The 24,507-nt window shown below is 37.8% G+C and overlaps 1 protein-coding gene across 14 annotated transcripts in view; it reads left to right on the top strand.

Moving 5' to 3' along the window:
• The window catches only part of CHL1 (cell adhesion molecule L1 like), a 214,671-nt gene that overhangs the window by 152,719 nt on the left and 37,445 nt on the right, over window positions 1-24,507 (top strand). For all 14 annotated transcript variants that reach the window (XR_009048833.1, XR_009048832.1, XM_057706444.1 and 11 more), the window contains 6 exons: window positions 4,046-4,168; window positions 5,236-5,406; window positions 6,358-6,405; window positions 8,191-8,311; window positions 12,668-12,852; window positions 19,305-19,436. Coding sequence is in view for 12 of the 14 variants with exons in the window: in XM_057706444.1 (XP_057562427.1) it covers window positions 4,046-4,168; window positions 5,236-5,406; window positions 6,358-6,405; window positions 8,191-8,311; window positions 12,668-12,852; window positions 19,305-19,436 (780 nt within the window). In the remaining 2 variants the exon portion in view is untranslated. The remainder of the gene's footprint in view (window positions 1-4,045; window positions 4,169-5,235; window positions 5,407-6,357; window positions 6,406-8,190; window positions 8,312-12,667; window positions 12,853-19,304; window positions 19,437-24,507) is intronic.

Raw genomic sequence — 24,507 nt, 5'->3', positions numbered from 1 at the left:
TCTCCATGAAATACGTAGTGTTTCTTCCCTCTGGCGCCTCCTTACTTTCTCTAATAAAGTTAATTCCAAATGGTTGCATAAAATTGCAGAAGTTGTTATGATATAGGCTACATGAGAAATCAGAAACAGCAAAGGGAAGTTCTTTGTCCCTTTGCCCATCTCATCTCTATAGAAGTTTCCAAGTAGCTGAGTGTACCATGCAAGATGCAAACACTTGAAAAAGAGCCAGCATATATTGAGTGATTTTTTTAAGTGCCTGACACTATGTGAATTGATTTATATGAAATTGTTTATTTAAACTTTGACATAAATCAATGAATTAGGTGTCATGACAGTTTCCATTTTATGAGTGAGAAAACTGAAGCACATTAAGTAACAGGTTCAGGTCACAAAGTAAGTGATGAAGCCAGGATTCAGTCTAAGCAGCTGGCTCGAGAGCACGTGTATAACCCATTGCTACACAATGCTGCGTATGCTTCGGTCATTCTATTAGCACATCCTCTAGAAGAGTTAAAAAGCATTATACTTCTTTGGTGAACATATCAGGACCTTGGCAGTAGATTATCAGACTCACAGAGAGGTAGAGAATATAGGGAGATTTGATTTTATCCTTTGAGTGCCAGAGAAAGATAACCTATAGTTTACGTAACTTGATAGTGGTAAAATCACCAGTAATTTTTCATTGAAGAGATTAGTTAGAATGATTTGTATTTAATTAAATCACTCTGATGCCATTTCATTACAGTTCTTTACTGTTAAGTGTGTTGGAATGGTGGGACTATACAACTTGCTCTTCAGAAACTTCTAATCTAGGGAGACTTTGGAGGAGCCCAGAGAGATGAGTTGAAAGGATTCTAGGATGCCAGAGAAATGTAAAAGGGGGCACAGAAAGGTAAAGACATTGGTCTGAAGCTACATGGCCAGTTAGTTTTAGTGACTGGGCTAGAGTCCAGTTTATCCTGGAGGCTACCCTGTAGATAAAAAATACGTCTTTTCAGAAGTCTTCTGTATTTCAAGTACAAAGATGTTATTTTTTCAGTATATGAAGTTGAAAGAATTCAGATGATGGGTGTCAGAACCAATTGTCAGCACCTTAAGTTGTAGAGCCCCTAGAGATTTTGTATTTGCAGGTTTGCTATCTGTTGGTAGCTCCAATAAGAAGACGAGCATGCAGCTAATTTGTTTCTAGGAAACGTTTTTCATGCTAGATGGGTTTTCAGGATATTGTACTCTTGGAATTGTTACTAGAAATTTGTCAGCTACACTGAATAATAACTGTGAAAGCCTATCGGAGAATAGTAAAGAAATGGGTACTATGATCTGCTTGATTTTCTGTTGCAGGTAGACTGATAGGGACTAAATGTATGCAGTTTCATCTAGACATGATTATTATGGGATTTCCAAACATTCTTAAAGTCCTACTTAGGTAGATGCTGATGTATAAGTAGGTTCTGATTCCTTTGCAAAGAGACCATTCCATGATCAAGTCCAGTCTTACTGAGACACAGTTAAGTGATTTTGTTTTTGGTGATGACAGAGTACTCATTTGAAACATGTTGGCAAGCTAAAGCAAGATGCATCATGCAAAAGAAAAATGATTGTTTACAATTCATTTTTTAGAGTATTTCATCTGTCTCAAGTCAACAATGCTAATGTTTATCACCAGAGAAACACAATTAGCAAAAGTCATTGATTGGAGTTATTTTGAAGTAGTCATTTCTTTATTTGAATTAAGGTAGACTTCATGCCTGCTGTTAAGTTATAGTAATTAAATTTCTCATTTATCTGTGGCTGTTAAAATGTTCACTTTTTAGCTTTGCAACAGACTCACTAAATAGTTTCAAAGTCAAAGAGTAAGGCCTAAAAAAAACCTGACAAATTTATGTCCTTTACAGTGTTTATTCTCAGACCTTAAATTATTAAATATATAAATATTCTTCCCTGTTTCCAGCTATTAATTTCATCTTTGGTTAAAGCTGTTCCAAGGATTTATGGTCTGTGATAAAGGTTTTGGTAGACTTCTAAATTTGCTTTATTTTATTTTTTTTATTATTGATGCCTTGGAAGCCAGTTGTATAACATAGTTACATTTTTGTAATTAGAATTTTATACTCTAGATTTAATTAATGCAAGGATGATAGTGCTTCACTGGTGATACTATCTGTTTGAATTATTAAATTTTTTCTGAAGAGGCAGCTCTCCAATTAGGGCTTTGTACAACTTAATTAGCTACTTTACAATAGATACCACCCAGGGAACCATATATTCATATTTGGCACTGTAAAGTTTGCTGATTATAGAACAGGATTACATGCGCCTTCCATTTCCTTATCTATGTTTCCCATCCTCTTTTGCTGCTTGTATCTTTGTATAAACAGATTCAGTAGCTACCAAACAACACAGCTACCTTCAATAACAACACTGGGCTTCAGTTATAGCAAGTTTCACTAAAAGGTGATTTGAATTTGGAGCTTAGGGTACATACTAGTATTATAAGTTACTCTACTTTACTTGCATAAGGTATACTTTCTGTAAAATGACTTGCATGACACTTGCTGTCCATCAAAGCTAATGCTTTACCGAATAGGTGGTATTGATATTTTATCTACAAGGTAAAGGTAGGGAATGTACTCAGCATTCTTTCCCATCTTTTGATGGAAATTTCATGCTGCCTAGAGCAAAAGCATGATTCCAAGATGGTTACCATCTCAAGTATATTTCAGTCTCTCCAGGAGAAACCAGTTAGAATGAGTTGGCCACCAGGGAATCCACTGAGGGCTGTCACATGACTGACGCCTGCCTTTTGAACTGGCAAAGGCAGTATAATAACCACACTGCCCCCTGCAGTGTTAAGCCTTGAAAGGTCTTTGGATTTAGACAAAAAACAATTCACTGTAACCAGCTAGTGCATCAATAAGAAATGTCAGCAAATTCCCTCAATCACTAAGGAGTTAGATTAGGGGGTTAGGGGCAAGGGAACAAATATACAGAAACTGCACAAAGCTTCTCAAGAAGAAACTTTACAGTAAATGAGTACATCTTTAGACTCCCAAGAATAATTGATGATCTTTTGTGAACTATAATTTAAGAATGAAATACAGAGATGGAAAACCCACTAATAAATTCCATCAGGTCAGGAAGGTTAAAAATATCTACTTAATGTCTTTGTCGTCCATCAGAGCCTGAGTAATTCTATAATGCAAGTTCCCCTAACAAAGTTGAAAGGTACAAATAATGTTGAGGCAGAATATATTTTGACTATTTTTCAAACTATTTTATAAATAACTTCATAAAAATAACAAACATTGATGTTGGATTGCAAATTCTACACACTTATGACTTATGGTCCCGATGTAACTGCCTTGCTTTTTTAGGAAATTGATTCCAGCAGGGGAAAGAAACAATATGCTGAAATACTGCAAACTCTCCTTTCCTGCATCAATTCCATTTCATTTAATATTTCATTTACTGGAAGTGATTCCAATATGCATGGCTCTCTTTGCAACTTATAGTGATCATATTTGGCTTTTCATTGTATTCATACATTTTCCCCATGTGGGCTCTGAATTGTTTATTTATTTTGATTATGCTCTTAATGGAATATTTACCAATCACATTCAAGGGCTTCACAATAAAGCAAAAGACAGAAAATAAGTATCTGCCTAAAAATAAATAACAGTGTTTGGAGAAAAAAGATTCCATATCAAAACTTAAAACAAGCAACTCCTATGACTCAGAGTTTACACCTCCACACAGAGAAATATGCACAAGCATATTGTTGCCTTATTGATGTCATAGCAAAAATATTTGTTGTCTACAATTACAAAATGCAGAAATATTTTTAAGGTTATATAAGGATGCACCATAGATTTTTAACAGCATTTTCCTTTGCAGGAGAGATATGAAAACCAAGATTTGGGGTGTTGAATTTATTAAAAATCCTCTAATTTTTAAAAAGAAGAATGCTTTAAGCTATTACTTGTAACATTAAAACATCACTTATTAAAATTTTAAATAATGTCTTTAAATAATTTTTTTATACCAGATGTTCCAAAATTCCCCAAAGAAAAAATCGACCCTCTTGAAGTGGAGGAGGGTGATCCAATTGTCCTCCCATGCAACCCTCCCAAAGGCCTCCCACCTTTACACATTTATTGGATGAATATTGGTAAGTAATTTTCTGTTCTATAAATAAGGGGACATTTTAATTTCATACATCGTCAACATACTGAACAAAAGATAAAAAATTAATATACGGTTATCAATGTGAAATCAAGTAGATTTCAAAAACTATTTCCATCTGTTGTCCTAAGTTCTAAATATACATGAAAGCACTAGAAAATCACTAAATATATTTCTTGATTTTGTCATATCTGGAAAGAGTGGAGGCTATTGATACGATAAAGTACGTCTGTGAAGGAAGTACTTTTTATATATCAAACAACTTACTTACCTTTGGGATGTTATCCATGTCAAAGTTGAGGATGGCTTGTATCTGTGTTGCTAGCTTTAAATTTCTTTTTTAATAATGTTGTATCCACTTCATACAGTGATGCACATAGAAATTAGTGTTAACTTTTGTGTTTAATTTGTCAAAAACTGTTACCAACACTTGAGTTGGAATTCCGGCTTCTTATAAAGCCTACTTCTGGCATATGCCTTAGCAGGGCTCTCTAAATATTTTCCTGTTGTGGGCCACAGAGAAGAATAGTAATCATACAGCATTTGGAAGAAAGCAATAGAAGCTACTCTTGGCAGCCAAAGTTCCAGAATTCCATTCATCCTAGAACTTACCAGGCTGCATCCCTGGAAGAGAAATTAATATCTCAGACACACTTTTGTGGAAATGTGTTTTAAAGAAATACGATGCTAATAAAATAAGAGTAATAATTAGACCATTATCTGAATTGGACCAGTTTTCAGATAAGCCAATGTAGACCCACAGAGCAGAAGTAGAGTCCTAGATGGTCAGGAGAGGTAGAATGACCAGACTGTTTGTCCACCAGTGGTCTTCTTTGGTTAATGGTGATAAGCCTGGCTCCAAGGGTTTTGTTGTTGTTGTTTGTCTTTTACTTCTTACTCACTAACTGGTCGTATAGTAAGACCAGACTTGAGAGGAACAGGAAGAGCCGACATGAAAAATAAAATTAATATAAGGAAAGGATAGTGAAAAAAGGAGATGCAGCATCGTAAAGGACAATTACCTCTTTCAATGACAAGATATTGCTTTTCCAGAATTAGAACACATCGAACAAGATGAAAGAGTATACATGAGCCAAAAGGGAGATCTGTACTTCGCAAATGTGGAAGAAAAAGACAGCCGGAATGATTACTGTTGCTTTGCTGCATTCCCGAGATTAAGGACTATTGTGCAGAAAATGCCAATGAAACTAACAGTTAACAGTTGTAAGTCCAAATAACTTATCATGCCAGCGTGAATGGGGAATACAAATGTGTCTATAATTTTATTCTGGTTGAAGCCAGTTAAAGCTGGGTTGATATTTTCCACCATTGTTTAGTTCAACTCTAGAGACTTCATCCAGATGAAAGAGATATCTGCAGCTGTACATCTACGGTAGCTCTGTCTCCTGCAGCCAAAAAATCAAATCTCAGTTCACAGTACAAAAATATTTCACTTGATGTATGGAAGATCTAGTCATTTTCCCTGGGTGAAATACATAGCGAAATTCCAGGGTTTTCTAAGTAAGTCCCAGGCTCTGAATCTCTGTTATTTTGGATAAACCAGCAGGCTGAAAATGTGGGAGAAAAGAACAGAGTCAAAAATAAAAAGAAGCAACATTACAGTTTTTATCACATCAGGCTTTTTTGTCCTTCCCAAATGGGCAAAGTTATTTGAATTGCTTCTCTTTCCTACTTGATTCTGCAGATGCCAGTCTGGGTTCCTACATTTGAAAACAGTCCTTATTAGTGGGAGAAAGAACAATAAGATTCAAAGGGCAGAGATAATCTCCAGCAGTTCACTGACTAATTGGCTCTGGTAGAGTCAAAAGTTGGCATGACCATTCCATTGTCTAATTTGGTTCATAATTTTTTCATCATTGTGTGTAGAGTCACTATGCCAGGGCTTCACTATAGCATCCTTTTGGCAACTTCAGTTATCTTTAATGGAGCTATAATTTGTATCTTTTCCACCTGGGTTTCATCTGTGGTAGTTCAAGATTAAGCTGATTATAAACATTTTTTAACTATATCCCCAAAGGTGCTATTCTAGTGAAGCATGGTTATATCTCATTTTGTAATTTTTCTAAGAGAAAACTATGGCTTTTCATTCTGTTTTGATGTCAGCATCTACCATTATGTTTGTGAGTTTTTTTCTTCCATTTTTTTTTATTTCAGTAAAGCATGCTAATGACTCGAGTTCATCCACAGAAATTGGTTCCAAGGGTAAGTTGATGACATGTAGAATGTTGACATTTATTGCCACCTATGGTAGCTCACTGTCATTTCAGAATTTGAATTTTTCCTTTAATACCTTCATGAGTTTATTAAAATACTAATATTCTTAGTAAGGAAAACTTGTTAGCATAGAGGGTTCTATTTTCTGCATCCCCATTAAATATATGTAAAAGGAGTGACATTTATAAGTGCATAACTCTGTAAATACAGCTGTACACTTATAGATGATATAATTAACCTAAGTAAATACATATACATATATAACATTATATTTTTTATGGGTCTCCCAAAATGTCTCTCATGGTTGATCAGCAGTTTGATTCAGAGCTGTTACACGAAGAAAGGAAAAAGGAATGGTTGAGTGTAACAGAAGTAGAAAAAGCGTTGGGTGTAAGAAAGTTAAATGGTTATTTTCCTTGCAGGACTTCTGTCGATTGTGACTTGCTGAGAAAAAATATAGGTTGCAGCATTTTCCAAACTCATTTGTCTATGAAATGGTTTTTATGTTTTATTTTTTCCCACAGAGTATTTATCAAACCTGGTATTCTATAGAAGATGCCTGAGTAAACCTGAATTATATAGGAGGCAGTTTTTCCATAAAGAAAAGAATCATTGGCATGAATGCAAGAAATATTCCTTTTATAATTGGACCAGCATTGAACCCTCCATGCTAACTTAGATATCTAATACACTGGTGACATCGCCAGGGCCAGATGAGGGCTCCTCTTGGTGTACCCTCAGTTTGAAAATGGACTGACTAGGTATACATGGCCAACATCATTTCCTTTGAGCTCAATAACACAAGCATTATATTGTTGTGTCTTTCCAACACTCAATAAAAATCATTGCACATAATACATGTTCAAAATTATTTTTCAAGAAATAAACACTTGGAAGGAAGCTATAGCAAGATACACACTGCTGCCAGTACCTTTCAATCCTCTACTCTGATAACAGCATGTCACCTGTTTACTCTTTGCATATCACGTCAAGTTACATTGACATTGGATGTGAAACATAATTTGTGTGAACACTTGGAAATGAAATCAAAATTTGCATTGAAAATGGAGGTTTCCTCATTTTGTATTGTATTTGAAAGCACTCGTACGAAAGTAAGAAATGGAACATTTCCTTACCCAGTTACTGAGAACGCTTGTAAATCTTTTCTACGACAGTGTTTGTCTTTGAGGGCTGAGATTGCAAGTAGAGATGCCTAAAGAGCTTGATAAATTCATAGATGCCTGGTGTGCAGCACAGGCTTCCTCAATCAGAATTTCTGGGTGCCGGGCCCAGGAGGCTGTATTGTAACAGCAATCTTGTCAAACACTTAGGCACATTAAATTCAAGAAAAATACACATGGCCATCAAACATGACCAGGTATGATTACAGCAATAGAGTATAAAACCATTGACTGTCAATTAACTGAAGAGCTTTCATCAAGAAACTAATGATCTTGAACAGTGTTGGAACTTATGAATTTGGAGATACGGGTTGACTCCTAACCTTCATAAAACTTGTTGCAACACTTAATGCACCTGAAGGGTGACCGATGCTTCATGGTAAGAGTGGAATCTATTTAAATGGGCATGTATTAAAATGTGTGAAATATATGTGAAAGAAACGTGTGAAAATAAATTAAAATGTGTGCACAAATATACATATACACACACAGGTCCGTATGGTGAAATATGTCCTAAGAAAGACTGAGTGCCACAGGAGTTCAGTTTTCTTAGTCTGAAAAAAATCTGAGCCTTTTCTGTTCTGTTTTGTAGCGAATTCGATCAAGCAAAGAAAACCCAGACTACTGTTGCCTCCTCCTGAGAGTGGTAGTGAGTCTTCAGTTACCATCCTCAAAGGGGACACCCTGCTGCTTGAGTGTTTCGCTGAAGGCCTGTGAGTAACTTGACCCCATTCGTGACTTCTTCCATTGGGTTCTGTAAAGAATAAGGTAACCGTGAAGGGTCTGCCTGCATGCATCTTTAAAAACGATTTCTTAAAAAAAAAAAAAAAAAAAAAATCCTGTTACTACATTTCTGGAGAAAGTAATTTACACTTCCTTCTACAGATTTCAGGCTGTGACTGAGACTGATTTATAATTAGATCGCCCTGTCAGTTGGTGAACGTGTGAATGGAGGTGACAGTGACAACGTTCTGCTCACCTCAGTCAACAGTGGGATGCCATCCTCAGAGCATGAGGCTGTTAGGCCCTGTCAGCCCGTCACTGGTGGTGCCAGCTTTATGTCTCTCTGCTGTATTATTTGTCCTGCTCCTGCTTGTTACGTTTTTCTCAGGTTCCATGGAGCCCTGTTTATCTCTTCTTTCACCCACCTGTCCTTTGCACACAAGCAGGTCCAGATCATGCAGTTTAAGAGAGTTTCACATCAGAACTCATGAACTTTTTTTCACGACTGAAAAAGTACCCTTTTCCAAATCCTCCAAGTAAAGACTAAGGAGTGTTCGCTTGGTTACCTCTTGAAATTGTGACTTTATTGAGTAACTACCATAAGTCGATATATTCAAGGACCATCCTATTTAATACTTGGTCCTACAAGGTCGCCTGTTTCCTACCATCACCCTTCTGTGCTTAGCGCCGCATACCCATCCCTGCCATTGGGAATACCATGGGAAACTACATTCCACCTTCCTAGCACCCCAGTTTACATCATCAGTTTGTAAACAAAGGGCTTTTTATAGCTGGGCATCTGGTTCATGGACTAGGATTTGACATTCATACTCATTCATAATTCAGTGTATATTCTGAATGAGTGGTTTTAAATTGGGTTATGAAGAAAAGGAGCATATTTTAATGGTTTTACAACCCCTAAACTTTGTGCATTTCTCTTTCCATCCAGCAGAAATATTCAGGTTGCTTATCTGTCTTAAATTGCCAAAGTGTAAATTAATCAGAAGTGCTGTCACATGGCCTCTGTTTGGGAATTTCGTCCCTGTATTATGTGCAGAGATGAAAGCCTCAGGTTCAGTGTAAATCATGTTGGTAACTGCCTGCTCTTTTGTTCTTACTCGTATGGTTTTATAGTGGTAGAAATTAAATTCTTTCAGGGTTCATCACTATTCTCGGTTGACTCTTTGGGCAAGGAGAGCATGTCCGTAATCCTTTTTTCCTGTTTCCCACAAATGCCATAACTTACCTCTTGAGTGTGCCGGCAACTGCACGGGTTGTCTTCAATATAACAGAAAGGCTTTCGCGTGCTCTTTAGAAAATGCAATGTCATGAAGCAATACAGAGAAAGAAAGTGAACATCAATATGTGTTGTCTTTGGGAGCATTCCTGATGCCTTGTCAGAAGAGTTTCACTTGAAGTGGTTTCTTCTTACTCATTGTGGGTTTGGGTTGGGAATCCTATCTGATCTGGTTGCCTTTTGGGTGAAGGTGATACATTGTAAAATTTTTAGAATACTGGAAAATATTTCTTCTCAGAAGCTTGAAACCACCATAGTAAATATAATTATAACGAAGATATTGTCCTCTTTATTATGTGTCAGACGCTATGTTTTGCACTTTACGTATATTAGCTCATTTTTTCTTCACCACATCTCATGACTGTTATTCCCATTTGCAGGTTAGGCAAATGTAGGCCAGAGAGTTGAATTCACCTCTCTACACTTAGTGTGAAAAGGAGGATGGGATTTCATCCTGTCTGTCTCCAGAACCCTAAACTGTCTCTAAACTTAACTTCTTGGGCATATTTCAACCAAATGAACTGTTCTGTTCAGTTAAAGGTGGCGTGGACAAAGGATGGCATTGCCCCAGAATCTGAAGACATAGGATATAGTAGATGTTTCAGAAAATGGCTAGTAACAATGAAAATATTGATACTATTAAGTAAAATGGGAAAGCTTTCACAGGGAAAGGTTGAGGGGTTCAGATTCCACAGATTCTGTAAGTGGAAACTGAGAATAGTGAAAATGACATTGTGAGTTTCATTCAGAAGAGAAAAGATGTGTTCACTTCTCCAAAGAAGTGCAGGTGGTGAGTCCCTCAATGGAAAGAGCACAGTCACGGGCCAGTGGACACTCACACCCTGTGAAAGTTTCAGTAGGATTAAAGGCAAATTCCCTCTGCTGACTGTTGGGCTCAGATTTTCTCTCTTTTCTATTTTGTAAATTCACGAGTTTAAGCTAGGTACAATTCTTTTGCAAACAAAGGAAGTATAAGAATTAAAGTTGGTTGTGCAAGGACCTGAACAAAAGTTTGAGATGATGACATGATGTATATTTATGTATAAAAGTGGATTAAGCAACATATTTGCCTTCAAAAATTTATTGTTCAAGTGCTGTTAGTAAATGCTTATTAAATTTAAAAAAAAAAGGAAAGAAAAAATTAAGAAGAATATAGCTGCACAGCCTTGCAATGGTATAGATGTATCTCTAGATGAATTATGTCTCATAGTCATATGATACTTATCGATAATCATTGTATCCTATTCTTTGAAAGAATAGGTATTAGAGGATTAGACTGGTTTCCAAGAACTGGCAAAAAAACCAAAAAAACAAAAAAAAAACATGTTACAGCAAGTGAGATGCTTGTACTATTAAAGCATGGACTCAGGAAAGACTCCTGATTTGAGGGAACTGAGGTCCAGAGCAGCCTGTAATTTGGCACATTGCCATTTTGACAGATGGAGCACAAGACAAGCAGTTAGGAGGCGTGGGTTATGCATCCTGTTGGGTGGTGAGCTTAGGAAGCCAACAGCTAATATACTCTCACAGCTGCCTGTCTGAGCATTACACTGTTTCCTATGAAGTGTGCCATGTACTCTAAGCCTGGTAAAATAAAAGGTAGTGGTTCCAGATCTGTAAGACAGGAAAGTACTTGAGGCTTGAGGGTGGGGAAGAGACTAGATGTGTGTAAAAGACCTACTTTCTTACCTCTAATATTTTTTTGCATAATGACTGGATTATTTTAACCACTGCCTAACAATACAGTTTAAGATAATTGACACAAACAATATGAAATGTTCATTGTTAACTAGTAACTAATTTGCCTGCAAGCAAATATTCCAAGAATAAAAAAAAAAAAAAAAAAAAAAGAATGGGAAAAGCACAGACTAGAACACACTGATCAAAAGAACAAGTTTAGTCAGACAAATTCAAGTTCTAATGTGTCATTTATTTCGCCAGTGACTTTAAGCAAATTAACTTTTTGAACTTTAGAATCCTCACTGGTAACATGATGCTGATAATAATGCCCGCATTCAGAACATACTCAATAACTTTCAGATATTAATGACAGAAAGAAAGATAGTGGGAAGGAAAAAAAAATCATCAATAAAAACAGAAAAAGTGTTTCTTCCACTCAGTCATATAGCCCAAGTGAAGAGAAGGAAAAAAAAAAAAATCCATCAGTTAAAATCAGGCATCAGTGTTTTCCACATCATTTTTAAATCACAGAAGTCATAGAGCGTCCCACTTCTCCAGGTGTCTGATTTTCATGAGATGGGATTTTTCTGTTTTAAACCCAGCTGGCTTGATTCCTCCTTCCTGTTTTCTACCCAAATAAGGTGGGGAAATGTTATGGTGTTGGTGTGTGATACGTTATCAATTTGGTTTTTGTTTTGTTCTTGCCTTTATCACTTGTTTGTTTTGATTGGATGATCTAATCTTTCCGAGCAAGGGAGATTTGGTTCATTCCTCTGTGGCTGTGTTCCCCACCAGGGTGGAAAGCTGCCTGGGTGGCCGGGCCTGTGATGCAGATTCTCAGTTCCAGCCAGCACATCGGGCTCCCACATCTGAGTTTTATTCTCAAATATCAGCTTTGTAAGGATGAAAGGGGGTATCACAGCTTCCCTCTGCTGATTGTTGGGCCTTCCTTTATGGTGTTTTTCAAACTCATATAGGGAAGAGGTCTGTTATTTCTGGCCCTTTCAAAACACCCACAGGTAGATAGCACACGGGAAAAGTATCTTGTGATATTTGTATGGGTGCAGTAATCCATCATTCATCTAACCATATCTATTCAGCACTTACATGGAGCTGGCCCTCTTAGTAGAGGAAACAGAAGATTTCTGAGGAAGCAGCCCAGTAAAGGAGCTTGCCATGAAGGAGACTTGATCCAGCGCTGATGCTTGCCATGGATGGTGGTGTGCGAGTCTGTTCACTGGGAAGGCTGATGTTTTCCAGTGGAACTCTGAGTGCAGCCCTGAAAGCACCACAGTGAGGCGTGTGTCCTGTAGGTTTCTTTTTATTTTTCACTTTAAAAAGTGTTTATCATTTATGTATTGTTTCACAGACCCACTCCACAGGTCGATTGGAACAAAATAGGAGGTGATTTACCAAAGGGAAGAGAAACAAAAGAAAATTATGGCAAAACTTTGAAGATAGAAAATGTCTCCTACCAGGACAAAGGAAACTATCGCTGCACAGCCAACAATTTCTTGGGATCAGCCACTCATGATTTTCATGTTATAGTGGAAGGTATATTTCTCATGTTGATTTATTTTTCTCCTATTTAAAAAAAAGTGAATTCATACAAGTAGTCGACCTCTAAAGCATATATGTTGCAACATGTAAGCTGTTTCAACTTTTAATCCTAGAGTGAGCCATGGAATATATTATGCTTCAATTACTTAAGTTTGCCATTTACCCCACAAAACCATATAGAAGGGACAAATGACAAGAAACGATCTTGGGTTACAGATTGAACACAGATGACTTCCGCTATTTGTTTAAATAGTTACTAAACCTAATCTCCAGTATCATCATATTATGAGAAAAAAATTTGTTGTAATATACATATGACACTGCATAATATAAAATCTTAAAAGAAGTTAGCATTACCATGGGAGAAAGTATTATGATGGGACTGGAGGAAAGCTTGGACTTTCTCAGTCCTGTCATTAACTTCCTGTGTCCTTGACCAAGTTACTTCACCTTTCTGTACCTCCATTTCTTCACCAACAGAATGAGGGAGTCAGACAGATTATTGTCATAGTTCTTTCCTATTTTGGGGGTCCATATCTTTGGTTCAGATGATATTTAACATGTTACTAATGGGGAAAGAAAAATAGACACTATGCTCTAAGTGTTATTTCTCAGTCAAGAGGTGCAAAAAACATGTTATAATCATCTTTCTGTAAAGTCAAGCCTTTTGAGCAATAGAAGTTTGCCTGTTGTTTGTTGTATTCATAGAATAAGTAGGCAATGATGTCACCATTTAGAAGGAAGGTGAGCCACAATATGTAGGTATCAGGGCTCTGCCTGCTGGGCAGATGTAAAGGTTACCTAGTCACCTGTGAGTTTGATTGCTGCAGACTATTTTCTGTGGTTCTGATCACTGAGGTTCCTATACATGGTTTGGTTGACTGTACCGATCAAATTAATGGGATGATTACTGCATTTGTACTTATGTAGTGCTGTGTAGGCTTAACCATTGAAAGGAACTGGTGCTCTGAGGCTTCCCTGTATATGCCAATAAAGTTCACCTCTTAAAGCTTCATTTTGCACAAGGAATACAAGTAAAGGCCCGCTGCTTTAATTAGTGGGAAAAAACAGTCAGATACAAATTAATATTCACAAGTAAATGTTAACATAACTGTTTTAATCGTGCTGCTGTTTGGAATAGCAGTGTATTTCCAAGACGTCTCTCACAGTGTGTGTGATTAGTTAAGTTAGGAAGAATGGAAAACCAAAGATGAGAGTATCGTTTCCCTTAGTTCAACAAAAGCAAAACCTGTATATGAGAAAGCCTAGTATTACGCATAAATGTCAACATTTGCCAACAGTGACATATTCCTGTGACATTAAATTATTCACTAAGAAATTCAGAGTGGAAGAGTCTGAGAGATTTCTTTTTTTCTCTCGTTTTAGTCATTGTTTGATGCCTCTATATAATATGGCTATACCATGCAACAGGGATGTGTTTCTGTAACCCCCTGCACTCTCCCACCCCCAGCTCCAACACATACCCACGAACCAGACAGGTCTAATTGTTAGCTGCTCCTACTCTGAGTTGCTGACTATTAGAAATCCTTCCAGATGGCTGGAACATTACTGCGGTAGCTGAATATTTTAACAATCTGGCCACGGTTTTCTTGACTATGAGACTGAAGCTTTCAAAAGAACTGCAAAGGTTGCAAAAGGAAAAAATAAATCAAGGGTATAAAATTAATTACGCAATTTAAAATGTTGACTATAGGACTCCAAAGGAATATAGGTTTCCTGAACAAATTGTCCTCACTATTCATAAAACAGCTATTAGCACTATTGAGATGTAAATAATGTTTTTATGAGGAACATTTAATCCTTTATCCTTAATGAGAAACTACTAAATGTGCCCTCAGTTGTATGTTTTCGGAGTTTCTCTTCACAGTTGCAAGCGAAGGCAAACTGAGCTCAAGAAGTCTTTTTTTGTGAAGTGTGAAAGCAGTAAATATATCCTTCATTAATCATCTGGATGGATGAGTTCACTTTCGTTCAATTTTCTTCTGCTTTCTTGCACCTTCTTCTTTGCCTTTCTTTGTCTCTTGCTTGGAAACTCAAATAACAAGGATTAGCCATATGGAAAAAGAGCAATGTTACTGTGAACTTTGAAGATCTAGCCCATTCTGAAAATACTCATTGTGCTTAAGTAAAAGCATGTATTTTATTGTATTCTCTATCTGTGATATTTCTTCTTTATTGCTAAACACAATCAAACTCTGTAATTTAAGCTACAGGATTCTAAATAGGAAAACAAACTGCACTTTCAAATCCTATAACATGTATAAGCAACAGCAGCCAGGATGTCTTGACAAGGCACATCTATCCTTTCTAGGAATCCATGGTCTAAATACTACACAATATTTCATTAAAAAGAGATCTATTAAAATGGCATCTAAAACTTTCTAAATCCAGAAGTCAAAGTATGACCACGGTCTCATTTCAACTGATTATATATATAAAGTCCCAATGACAGTGTTTGTGTTGTAAATTTTTGTATCACATAAGGCTTTTGAAATTTAGTAAATGTAATAGGAAAGTTTTTATACATAATAAATACCCATAATTGTGCTGCATTTTAAAAAAGGTGTCATGAACTCAAATGCAAGTCAGTTATTGATCTATTTAAGGAAACCTCATTTTCAAATAACAAATCTACTTCCAAAAATATGCAATGAAATCCAAGTTTGCTGCACCTAGTAGTTTTTGATTTTTTAGAGTATAGGTATTTAATAGAAATGTGTTACTAAGAAAATAACCTGTGTTCTATGTTTTATAGGTACCACATTTCCTGTTTTATTTTGCTTTCCTTCTAGTGATAAACATCTCTAATTAGCTTGCTTATTATATTCTAAATGTTCAGACATTTGCATCTCAGTTTTGAGCAGGGTGAGAGAAATTTATCATCTTATTTTAAAAATTTACAATTATGACTAAATGAGTAAAGTTTCAACGTAAATCGTTTTCATCAGTTACCATAGATCTTAGGATAATAGATAAAAGACTGGGATTCAATGATGGTGTTTCCTCTCCGAATTTTACATTTTAATCATTCTCTCTTCTCTCTTGAGCCTTTTTTTTTTTTTCCTTTCAAGTAGATCTTAGCTGTCAGGAATAGAGTTGCATGTTCCAACCTTTGGAAATACCTGTTCTCTGTCCCTGAATGCCCTTAGCTTCACTTCAGCTGCCAGGTATTTACTGTCCCCTAGCCAGTGTCCTCAGGCTCACTATGCGTCCTGCTGACAGCAAAGGAGTAATGAGGTAAATGTGTTCAATCAAGACATGAAATTATGAGATCGTAAATGACAAGAAGTCAGTGATTCCCTCCTATCCAAGGCCCCTTCCTTTTTCCCTGTGCCTTTTTCACTGGAGTCTTTGGGGATCAGTCATTTCACTTCAACTCAAAATTACCCCACATGCATCTGCTCTCAATGTGCCAGTGATGGGGAGAAAGAAAGTTTCCTCTTTCCTTCTGTTTTGTTCTGGCTCATCTAAGAATTAAATTGACATGAGACAGATTAACAGGAGAAAATCAAAAGTATAACAACATGTATACATGGCAGAGAGCCAGGAAAACTGAGTAACTCACTAAAACAGCCAGATCCTCACCCTAAATACCATCTTCAGCCAAAGACAGGAGAGACTGTTTGGGATTTCAAAGGCAGGGAGGACAGCATCTCCAAGGAAGACTGGAGGTGGAGGAGCAAATGTTTGGCACACAGATGTTTGCTGGACCAGGCAGAGACAGTGGGACCCAGGGGGGACTCTAATCTCTACGCCCTGCAGAGCTTGCCCGACCACAGCTAGACCAGGTTCTTGCCAGATATTTCTGTAATAGCTCTCTTCCAGAAACAGGCCTTCTATCTAAACTATTTTAGGCAACTGGGGGGAGGTCAGAGTTTCTCTCTGAGTCTTTTGGGACTTGATTGTTTTCAGCTCAAAATAATCTGCATGCCAAAGAAATGTTTTGGGGTGGCAAATTTTGTTTCCCTATACTAAGCAGAGGAGACATCAGAAAGAGGAGAATTCTGCCCTGGCTCTTCAGAGATCACTAGTCTAGTGATCTAGTCTAGATGTTGTCACTGCAGATCCCAGTTGTGAGATTCTTAAACAGGGCTGGAATTGAGAGCAGTGTCGTGACAGGGCCAAGAAGAAGAAGATGCTTCTGAACAAGACAGGCTTGAAGTCCCTTTCAAATGTCATGGCCAGTTCTACCTTTGCTCAGGACCAGCTTACTTCTCTAGGAGAAACAGGGATAAAAACCATAAAAACAAATGTCTAAACATTTATAAAGAAAGCTTATGAAAAGGGATTCAGGTACAGTTTAGTATGATTTCTAGTGAATATGCAAAACCTCTTGAGTCATTTGATAGATGTTGGGGAGTTTGGATTTGGAAGCACAGACTGAAAGCTGGTAAAACTCTTTGGCCTTGGTTCCTATCTGTGATCCGAATGAATGGAATAGTAATGAGTTAGAAATAACACCACATTTACTTGGGAGTCTCAGCACCACTCACTCAATAGGTCCGTAGGTCCATGGAATGGCAAGAACAGAAAGTGGGGCTTCTTTTCCTGGTGACCCTGGGCAACTGAGATGACTTCCCCAAAGCTCAGTTCTCCATCTGTAAGGTGAAATGGTTGGGTAAGATGGTCATTTAAGTATCCTTTACCTAAGAGCTAACAGTAGTAGATCTAAGCGCAGATACTGAAGGATTACTGAAATTTGTAGGGTGAGAATAGAAATGGAGATCTTGATTTTATTATTCATTAAGATTTAGAGAAAGGTCATCATTACATGATATGCTTTATTTTTATTGAAATATAATTGATATATTGCATCATTTGTTTCAGGTATATAACATGACAACTCGCTGTTTGTATGTATTGCAAAATGATCACCACAATAAGTGTTGTTTTTACCCATCACCACATAGTTAGTTTTTTTCTCGTGATGAGAACTTTTAAATCTAATCCCTTAGCTACTTTCAATAAACAATACAGTATTATTTACCCATTATAGTCATCATGCTATATGTTATATCCCCATGATCTCCTATATTGTTATATGTTCTGAAAGCAATAGTCTTAGTTTTCTCCTGTAAATAAGAAGTATTTCATGTTTTTTCTCTAACGCAAATGTTTAATTTTACTGTGGTTGTATGAAAAGACCAAAAGAAAGTCACAAGAAAAAAAATGCAGACACACATAGAAGAACTAAAACCCTTCACCTCAGAGGGTCATATGCAGTTTATAATTTGGACTGCTGCATTTTCACCTAAATGACTAAATATTTACATATTGTAGATTATGACCGCATATATATAACTTGGAATTTAACAAGTCCACACCCTGTTGAATAATTACAAAGGCATGTCTCTTGCTCAGACTTGAACTTGCCATGGATATTTGTATGTTTTTGTTTTTACTGGTAAAGTTACAGGCTTTTTTTTCCCCACATAATCCCCCTTTTCCTCCTTTTCTTTAAAAAACTGCTGAAATGACATTTTTCATTTTATGCATTTATGTATCTTAAGACTTTCCTTTTTCACTAAAAATGGAAATCCAACAATGTCTTGGGGGAAAGAACCAAGCAACACTTGATGGGAATTACTACCTGCAGGTATTGTGCCATTTCCTCTGAAATCCAGTGACCCAAACCATCCACACTTTAATATGATCTTTTATTCGCTCCTGACATTGTAAGATACTTAAGGTGACCAAACATGACAGTAGTGTTTGCACTAAAGAAGAATGTCTCCTTCTGTACTGAAACACCAGTATTAGGGCATTAGGGCATAGAAAGATGCAAGTATGTAATTTAAGTATACCTTCTCCTTCATTGCTTTGAAGGCAAAAAGGTAAATATTGCTTTTAGGATCCCTTCTCCTACCCCCTTGCAGGAAAAAAAATTTCTAGGAAATAATGTTTCCCAAATTCTTAAGATAGATAATTAGATATGGACATATAAATGCTATAAGGCCATTAATTAAGAAATATTTAAAATAATGGCTGAATATTTTAATTTCATTAAAAATTTTTCAGAATATATTTCTTTAACATCAGCCATTTTGGATGCCTTGCACTGGATAAACTTCACGTTTACCCCTCCATTTTCTGTAATGAGATATATACTTGTGTAAGCGATAGATACTTGTGTAGCTAAATAAGGTAACTATAGATAACCATTTTTAGTGTGTTGATTTTATTATACATCCTCAGATTCCAAATTACAACACAAACACACACACAAAAACACATAACCACACACAAACCACATTCCAGGCAAAAACAATGCACATTTTGCCTTAGAGAACATTTATCAAAAAGAGCTAATGTCAAACACTTTGCTGTGTCTGCCATCTGCTGGTGCTTAATAGAAATACACCTTTAACATTTTTAGACCTCCAGTGATTGATAAAACGCGGATGAGCTCTTCACTTTATTTTCAGAGCCCCCTCGCTGGACAAAGAAACCTCAGAGCGGCGTGTATAGCACCGGGAGCAGTGGTATACTGTTGTGTGAGGCTGAAGGAGAACCTGAACCTACAATCAAGTGGAGAGTCAATGGTTTCCCAATGGAGAGTAAGTGAAAACACCAATCGTGAGACAGTGCTGAAGGCAGTGGTTTGCTGGGACACTTAATGGTTAGACACCCTTGTTACGGCTAAAGTGGAGTTGGTAAGTGGCTGGACAAGCAAGACAGATCTAACCAGGAAATCCAAAATTGCATCTTTCAAAAAAATTTGATTTATGCAAAACCCATAAATAATATTTGTGAGGGCATTATATTACTTATATATAAAAACAAGGTTTAAAAAGTAGGGCAACTCAAGGTCCATCCAGGCTGTCACAAATGATAGGATTTTCTCATTTTTATGGCTGAATAATATCCCATTATGTGCATATGTGTGTATATGATATATCTCACATTTTCTTTATCCATTCACCTGTTGATACTTTAGCCTTCATTTTTTAATAAACTCAGTTTGAGACTTTTCCTCATCTCTTCAGAGAACAGAATAAGAAATGAAAAACAATACTTCGGGTAGATCAGAGGGAAATGAAAATAACTTTTGTTTATAAAGAATGTTAAGGATGCTAAAATGAACGCAGATTCTCTGAAACATAAAATCATAAGATTTTATATTTGAATAGCACTTGGCCGTTTATGAAGCATATTCACGTACTTCTTTGTCACCAAATGAGCCTTGTAAAGGAAGGATGATTATTCATATTTAACAGATTGATTATTTCATTCAGTAACACATATTGAATGCCTTCTTTGTGCCAGGCATCGGCCCTATTGCCTGGGAGAGAGCAGTGAATAAGGTGGATAAAATGGACAGTCCCTACTCTCATGAATTGGACATTCTAGTAGGGCGAGAGAAGCAACGGACAGATAAGCCCATAAATATGGTACAGTGAAAACTAGCTGGGGAAGGGGTGGGTGTAAGAGAAGTCCAGGACCTAGAGTTGCTGTCTGATTTTAAGACAATACTAGTAAGACCCTTATGGTTATTTACCTTTGAGTAGAGATCTGAAAGAGGTGAGTGATGCAGCCATGCAAATACCTGTGAAAGCGCTTTAAGGGTGGAGAGGTCAGTGAGTGCAGAGACCCGAGGTATGTTTGGGGTGTTGAGGAAAAGCCAGGATGGCATTGTGGCTGAAGCCAAGTGAGTGAGGAGGGCGCAGTGCTGGGAGAGATCAGTCCAGAGGTGCAGGGCCCCATCGTACGTAAAGGGGAAGGTCCGAAAGGGGACTTGGGATGTTATTGTGATTGAGATGTGCAGCTCTTGGAAGATTTAGAGCAGAAGAGCGACAGGTTCTAACTTACTATTTTTTTTAAGAACTTTTATTGAGATACAGTTAACAGACAATAAACTGCATATATTTACAGTGTACAATTTGGTATCCCAACCTCCCAATTCATTCCCCCCCAACCCTTCCTGCTTTCCCCACTTGGTGTCCATATGTTTGTTCTCTACATCTGTGTCTCTATTTCTGCCTTGTAAACCAGTTCATTTGTACCATTTTTCTATAGTCCGCATATACGTGTTAATATATGGTATTTGTTTTTCTCTTTCTGATTCCCTTCACTCTGTATGACAGTCTCTAGGTCCATCCATGTCTCTACAAATGTCCCTGTTTCATTGCTTTTTACAGCTGAGTTAATATTCCATTGTATATATGTGCCACATCTTTTTTATCCATTCATCTGTTGGTGGACATTTAGGTTGCTTCCATGTCCTGGCTATTGTAAATAGTGCTGCAATGAACATTGGAGTGCATGTGTCTTTTTGAATGATGGTTTTCTCTGAGTATATGCCCAGCAGTGGGATTGCTGAGTCATATGGTAACTCTATTTTTAGGTTGTAGGTTCTTCCCTTTCATCACTTGAAATATATTGTGCCACTCCCTTCTGGCTTGCACAGTTTCTGCTGAGAAATCAGCTGTTAACCTTATGGGAGTTCCTTTGTATGTTATTTGTTGTTTTTCCCTTGTTGCTTTTCATAACTTTTCTCTGTCTTTAATTTTTGTCAATTTGACTACTATATGTCTTGGGATGTTTCTCCTTGGGTTTATCCTGCCTGGGACTCTCTGTGCTTCCTGCACTTCTGTAGCTATTTCCTTTCCCATGTTAGGGAAGTTTTCAACTATAATCTCTTCCAGTATTTTCTCGGGTCCTTTCTCTCTCTCTTCTCCTTCTGGGACCCCTATAATGCGAATGTTGGTGCATTTAACATTGTCCTAGAGGTCTCTTAGGCTGTCTTCAGTTCTTTTCATTCTTTTTTCTTTATTCTTTTCCACATCAGTGATTATCACCATTCTGTCTTCCAGGTCACTTATTCGCCCTTCTGCCTCAGTTAATCTGCTATTGGTTCCTTCTAGTGTATTTTTCATTTCAGTTATTGTGTTGCATACCTCTGTTTATGTACTCTTTAATTCTCCTAGATCTTTGGTAAACTTTTCTTGCAACTTTTCGATCTTTGCATCCCATCTTTTTTCAAAGTCCTGGATCATCTTCACTATCATTATTCTGAATTGTTTTTCTGGAAGGGTGCCTATCTCCTCTTCATTTAGTTGTTTTTTGGGGGTTTTAGCTTGTCCCTTCTTCTGGTACAAAGTCTTTTGTCTTTTCATTTTCTCTCTCTTTCTGTGGCTGTGGTTTTCAGTTCTGCAAGATGAAATACTGCTGATACTGCTTGATACTGCTGTCTGCCCTCTTGTGGCGGAAGCTATCTAGGAGGCTCCTGCATGCTTCCTGATGGGAGGGACTGATGGTGGGTAGGGCTGGGTGGGCAGAGCTCAGTAAGACTTTAATCTGACTTGGTGAGCAGGAGCTCAGTTAAACTTTAATCTGCTTGTCTGCCAATGGGTGGGGCTGTGTTCCCACCTTGTTGGTTGTTTGGCCTGAGGCTACCCAGCACTGGAACTTACAGGCTCTTTGGTAGGGCTCATGGCGGACTCTGGGAGGGCTCACACCAATGAGCACTTCTCAGAACCCCTGCCGCCAGTGCCCCTGTCTCCTTGGTGAGCCACAGCCGCCCCCCACCTCTGCAGGCAACCTTCCAACACGAGCAGGTAGGTCTGGTTCAGTCTCCTATAAGGTCACTGCTCCTTCCCCCTGGGTCCTGGTGAGCACACTTTTTTCTGTGCCCTCCAAGAGTGGAGTCTCCTTTTTCCCCCAGTGCTGTGGTGGTCCTGCAATCAAATCCTGCTGGCTTTCAGGGTCTGATTCTCTGCGGATTCTTCCTCCCGTTGCTGAATTCCCAGGTTGGGAAGCCTGACATGGGGCTCAGAATCCTCACTTTAGTGGGTGGACTTCTGCAGTATAACTCTTCTCCAGCTTGTGAGTCACCCACCCAGCATTTATGGGATTTGATTTTAACACCATTGTGTCCCTCCTACCGTCTCATTGTGGCTTCTCCTTTGTCTCTGGATGTGGGGTGTCTTTTTTGGTGAGTTCCAGTGTCTTTCTGTCGATGATTGTTCAGCAGTTAGTTGTAATTCTGGTGCTCTTGCAAGAGGGAGTGAGCGTAGGTCCTCCTACTCCACCATCTTCTCTCTAACTTATTAACAAAGAATTTTTCTGGCCTCTGAATGGAGAAGCAATTGTATGACTCCAGTTATGAGCTGCCTAAAAGATATTGGGCCCTCAGGCTAGACTGGTAGTAGTAACAGTTAGGTTACAGACTTATATCCAAAAGAGAGCTAACATGTTTGTTGATGAAAGAACATGTCAAGGCTGAAAATAAACTAATGCAAGATAGCACAGCTGAATAATGGCAGACCTAGGACCAAAGCCACTTCTTTGGAACCCATGCTCTGTGTTCTTGCCACAGCTCTCCTTGCTTCCCTGCCAAAAGGTCATAACCATTTATAATTGGGATGTTTGATGACAGTGTGATCACTAAAGGGTTTAAGCTTATATTCTTAGCAATTACATATCTTTATAATATTTGAACAATAAATCAAAATGATTACTGATTATTGATTACAAGCCTAAGCTTTTTCAAATACTTTGCATCCAATATTTCTGAGCCTCCTAGTAGGCCCTGCAAAGGAGATTTTTTATTCTTCAGTTTGCAGACGTGGCAAATGAGGCTCAGAGAGATTATACAAGGGTGAGTCAAAAATTATCCGCACCCTGGCTGCAGATTTATAGACGTTTTAGTATAACCGGAGTGCGGATAATTTTTGACTTACTCTCATATTACTTATTTGAGGACACAACTCAAGTGAATTCAGAGCCATGAATGGAGTTGAAATGATTAAGTCCAGAGCTGAAGTTTCTCCCCCTATATTGCATTTTTGCCCTTTGAGCTGACCAAAGACAACTTATGTCAGGAGTAGTTTTTTATTTGCTAAAGAACTTGGCTTTCTAGAATTCTGGAAGCTCCTGGTAGCCCGTATGCCACAATACTCTGCAGTTTCCATATCTATCCTAGAAGGCAGCTTTGAGCAGTGTTTAATTATTTGTCACCCAAACATGAGGCCATATTTTCATTTCTTCCTTCTGTAATGCTACATATGAGGGTGTCAAAAATTATCCGCACTCTAGTTACATTAAAACCTGTGTAAATTCTATAGCCAGAGTGTGGATAATTTTTGACTAACCCTTGTAGATTCAGTTTACCATGGGGCAAATGGTATAAGAATTAAAAGGGATGATGGGGTTTACTCTGAAACTTGTAATTGGATGTAGGATGTGAAAGTACAGGATGAGATCAAAGACACAATTCTGTGTAGCCTTAAAAATCTTGGAAGTAAGCTACTCACCTTGACACTTCTTGAGAGATTGTCCTACAGGATTGTATTAAATTTCTATTGTTTCCATAACAAATTACCACAAATTCAGTGGCTTAAAACAGTACACATTTATTATTTTACAATTGTGTAGGTTGGAAGTCCAACGCAAGTCTCCCTAGGCTTAAATCGAGGTGTCAGCAGTGCTGTGGTTCCTTCTGGAGGCCCTAGGAAAGGAATCCTTTCCTTGTCTTCTCCAGCTCTTAGAGGCTGCCCCCATTCCTTGGCTCACAGCTCCCTTCCTCCAACTTCAAAACAGCAATGTTACATCTCTCTGACCATCCTTCCATAGTCACATCTCTCTTTGGCTAGCCACAGCCAGGAAAGGGTCTCTGGTTATAAGGAG

Source organism: Hippopotamus amphibius, chromosome 13, assembly GCF_030028045.1.
Source record: "Hippopotamus amphibius kiboko isolate mHipAmp2 chromosome 13, mHipAmp2.hap2, whole genome shotgun sequence".
NCBI classification, from domain to species: domain Eukaryota; kingdom Metazoa; phylum Chordata; class Mammalia; order Artiodactyla; family Hippopotamidae; genus Hippopotamus; species Hippopotamus amphibius.
The sequence above is the reverse complement of the archived record's forward strand: the minus strand, read 5'-3'. Positions and strand labels throughout refer to the sequence as shown.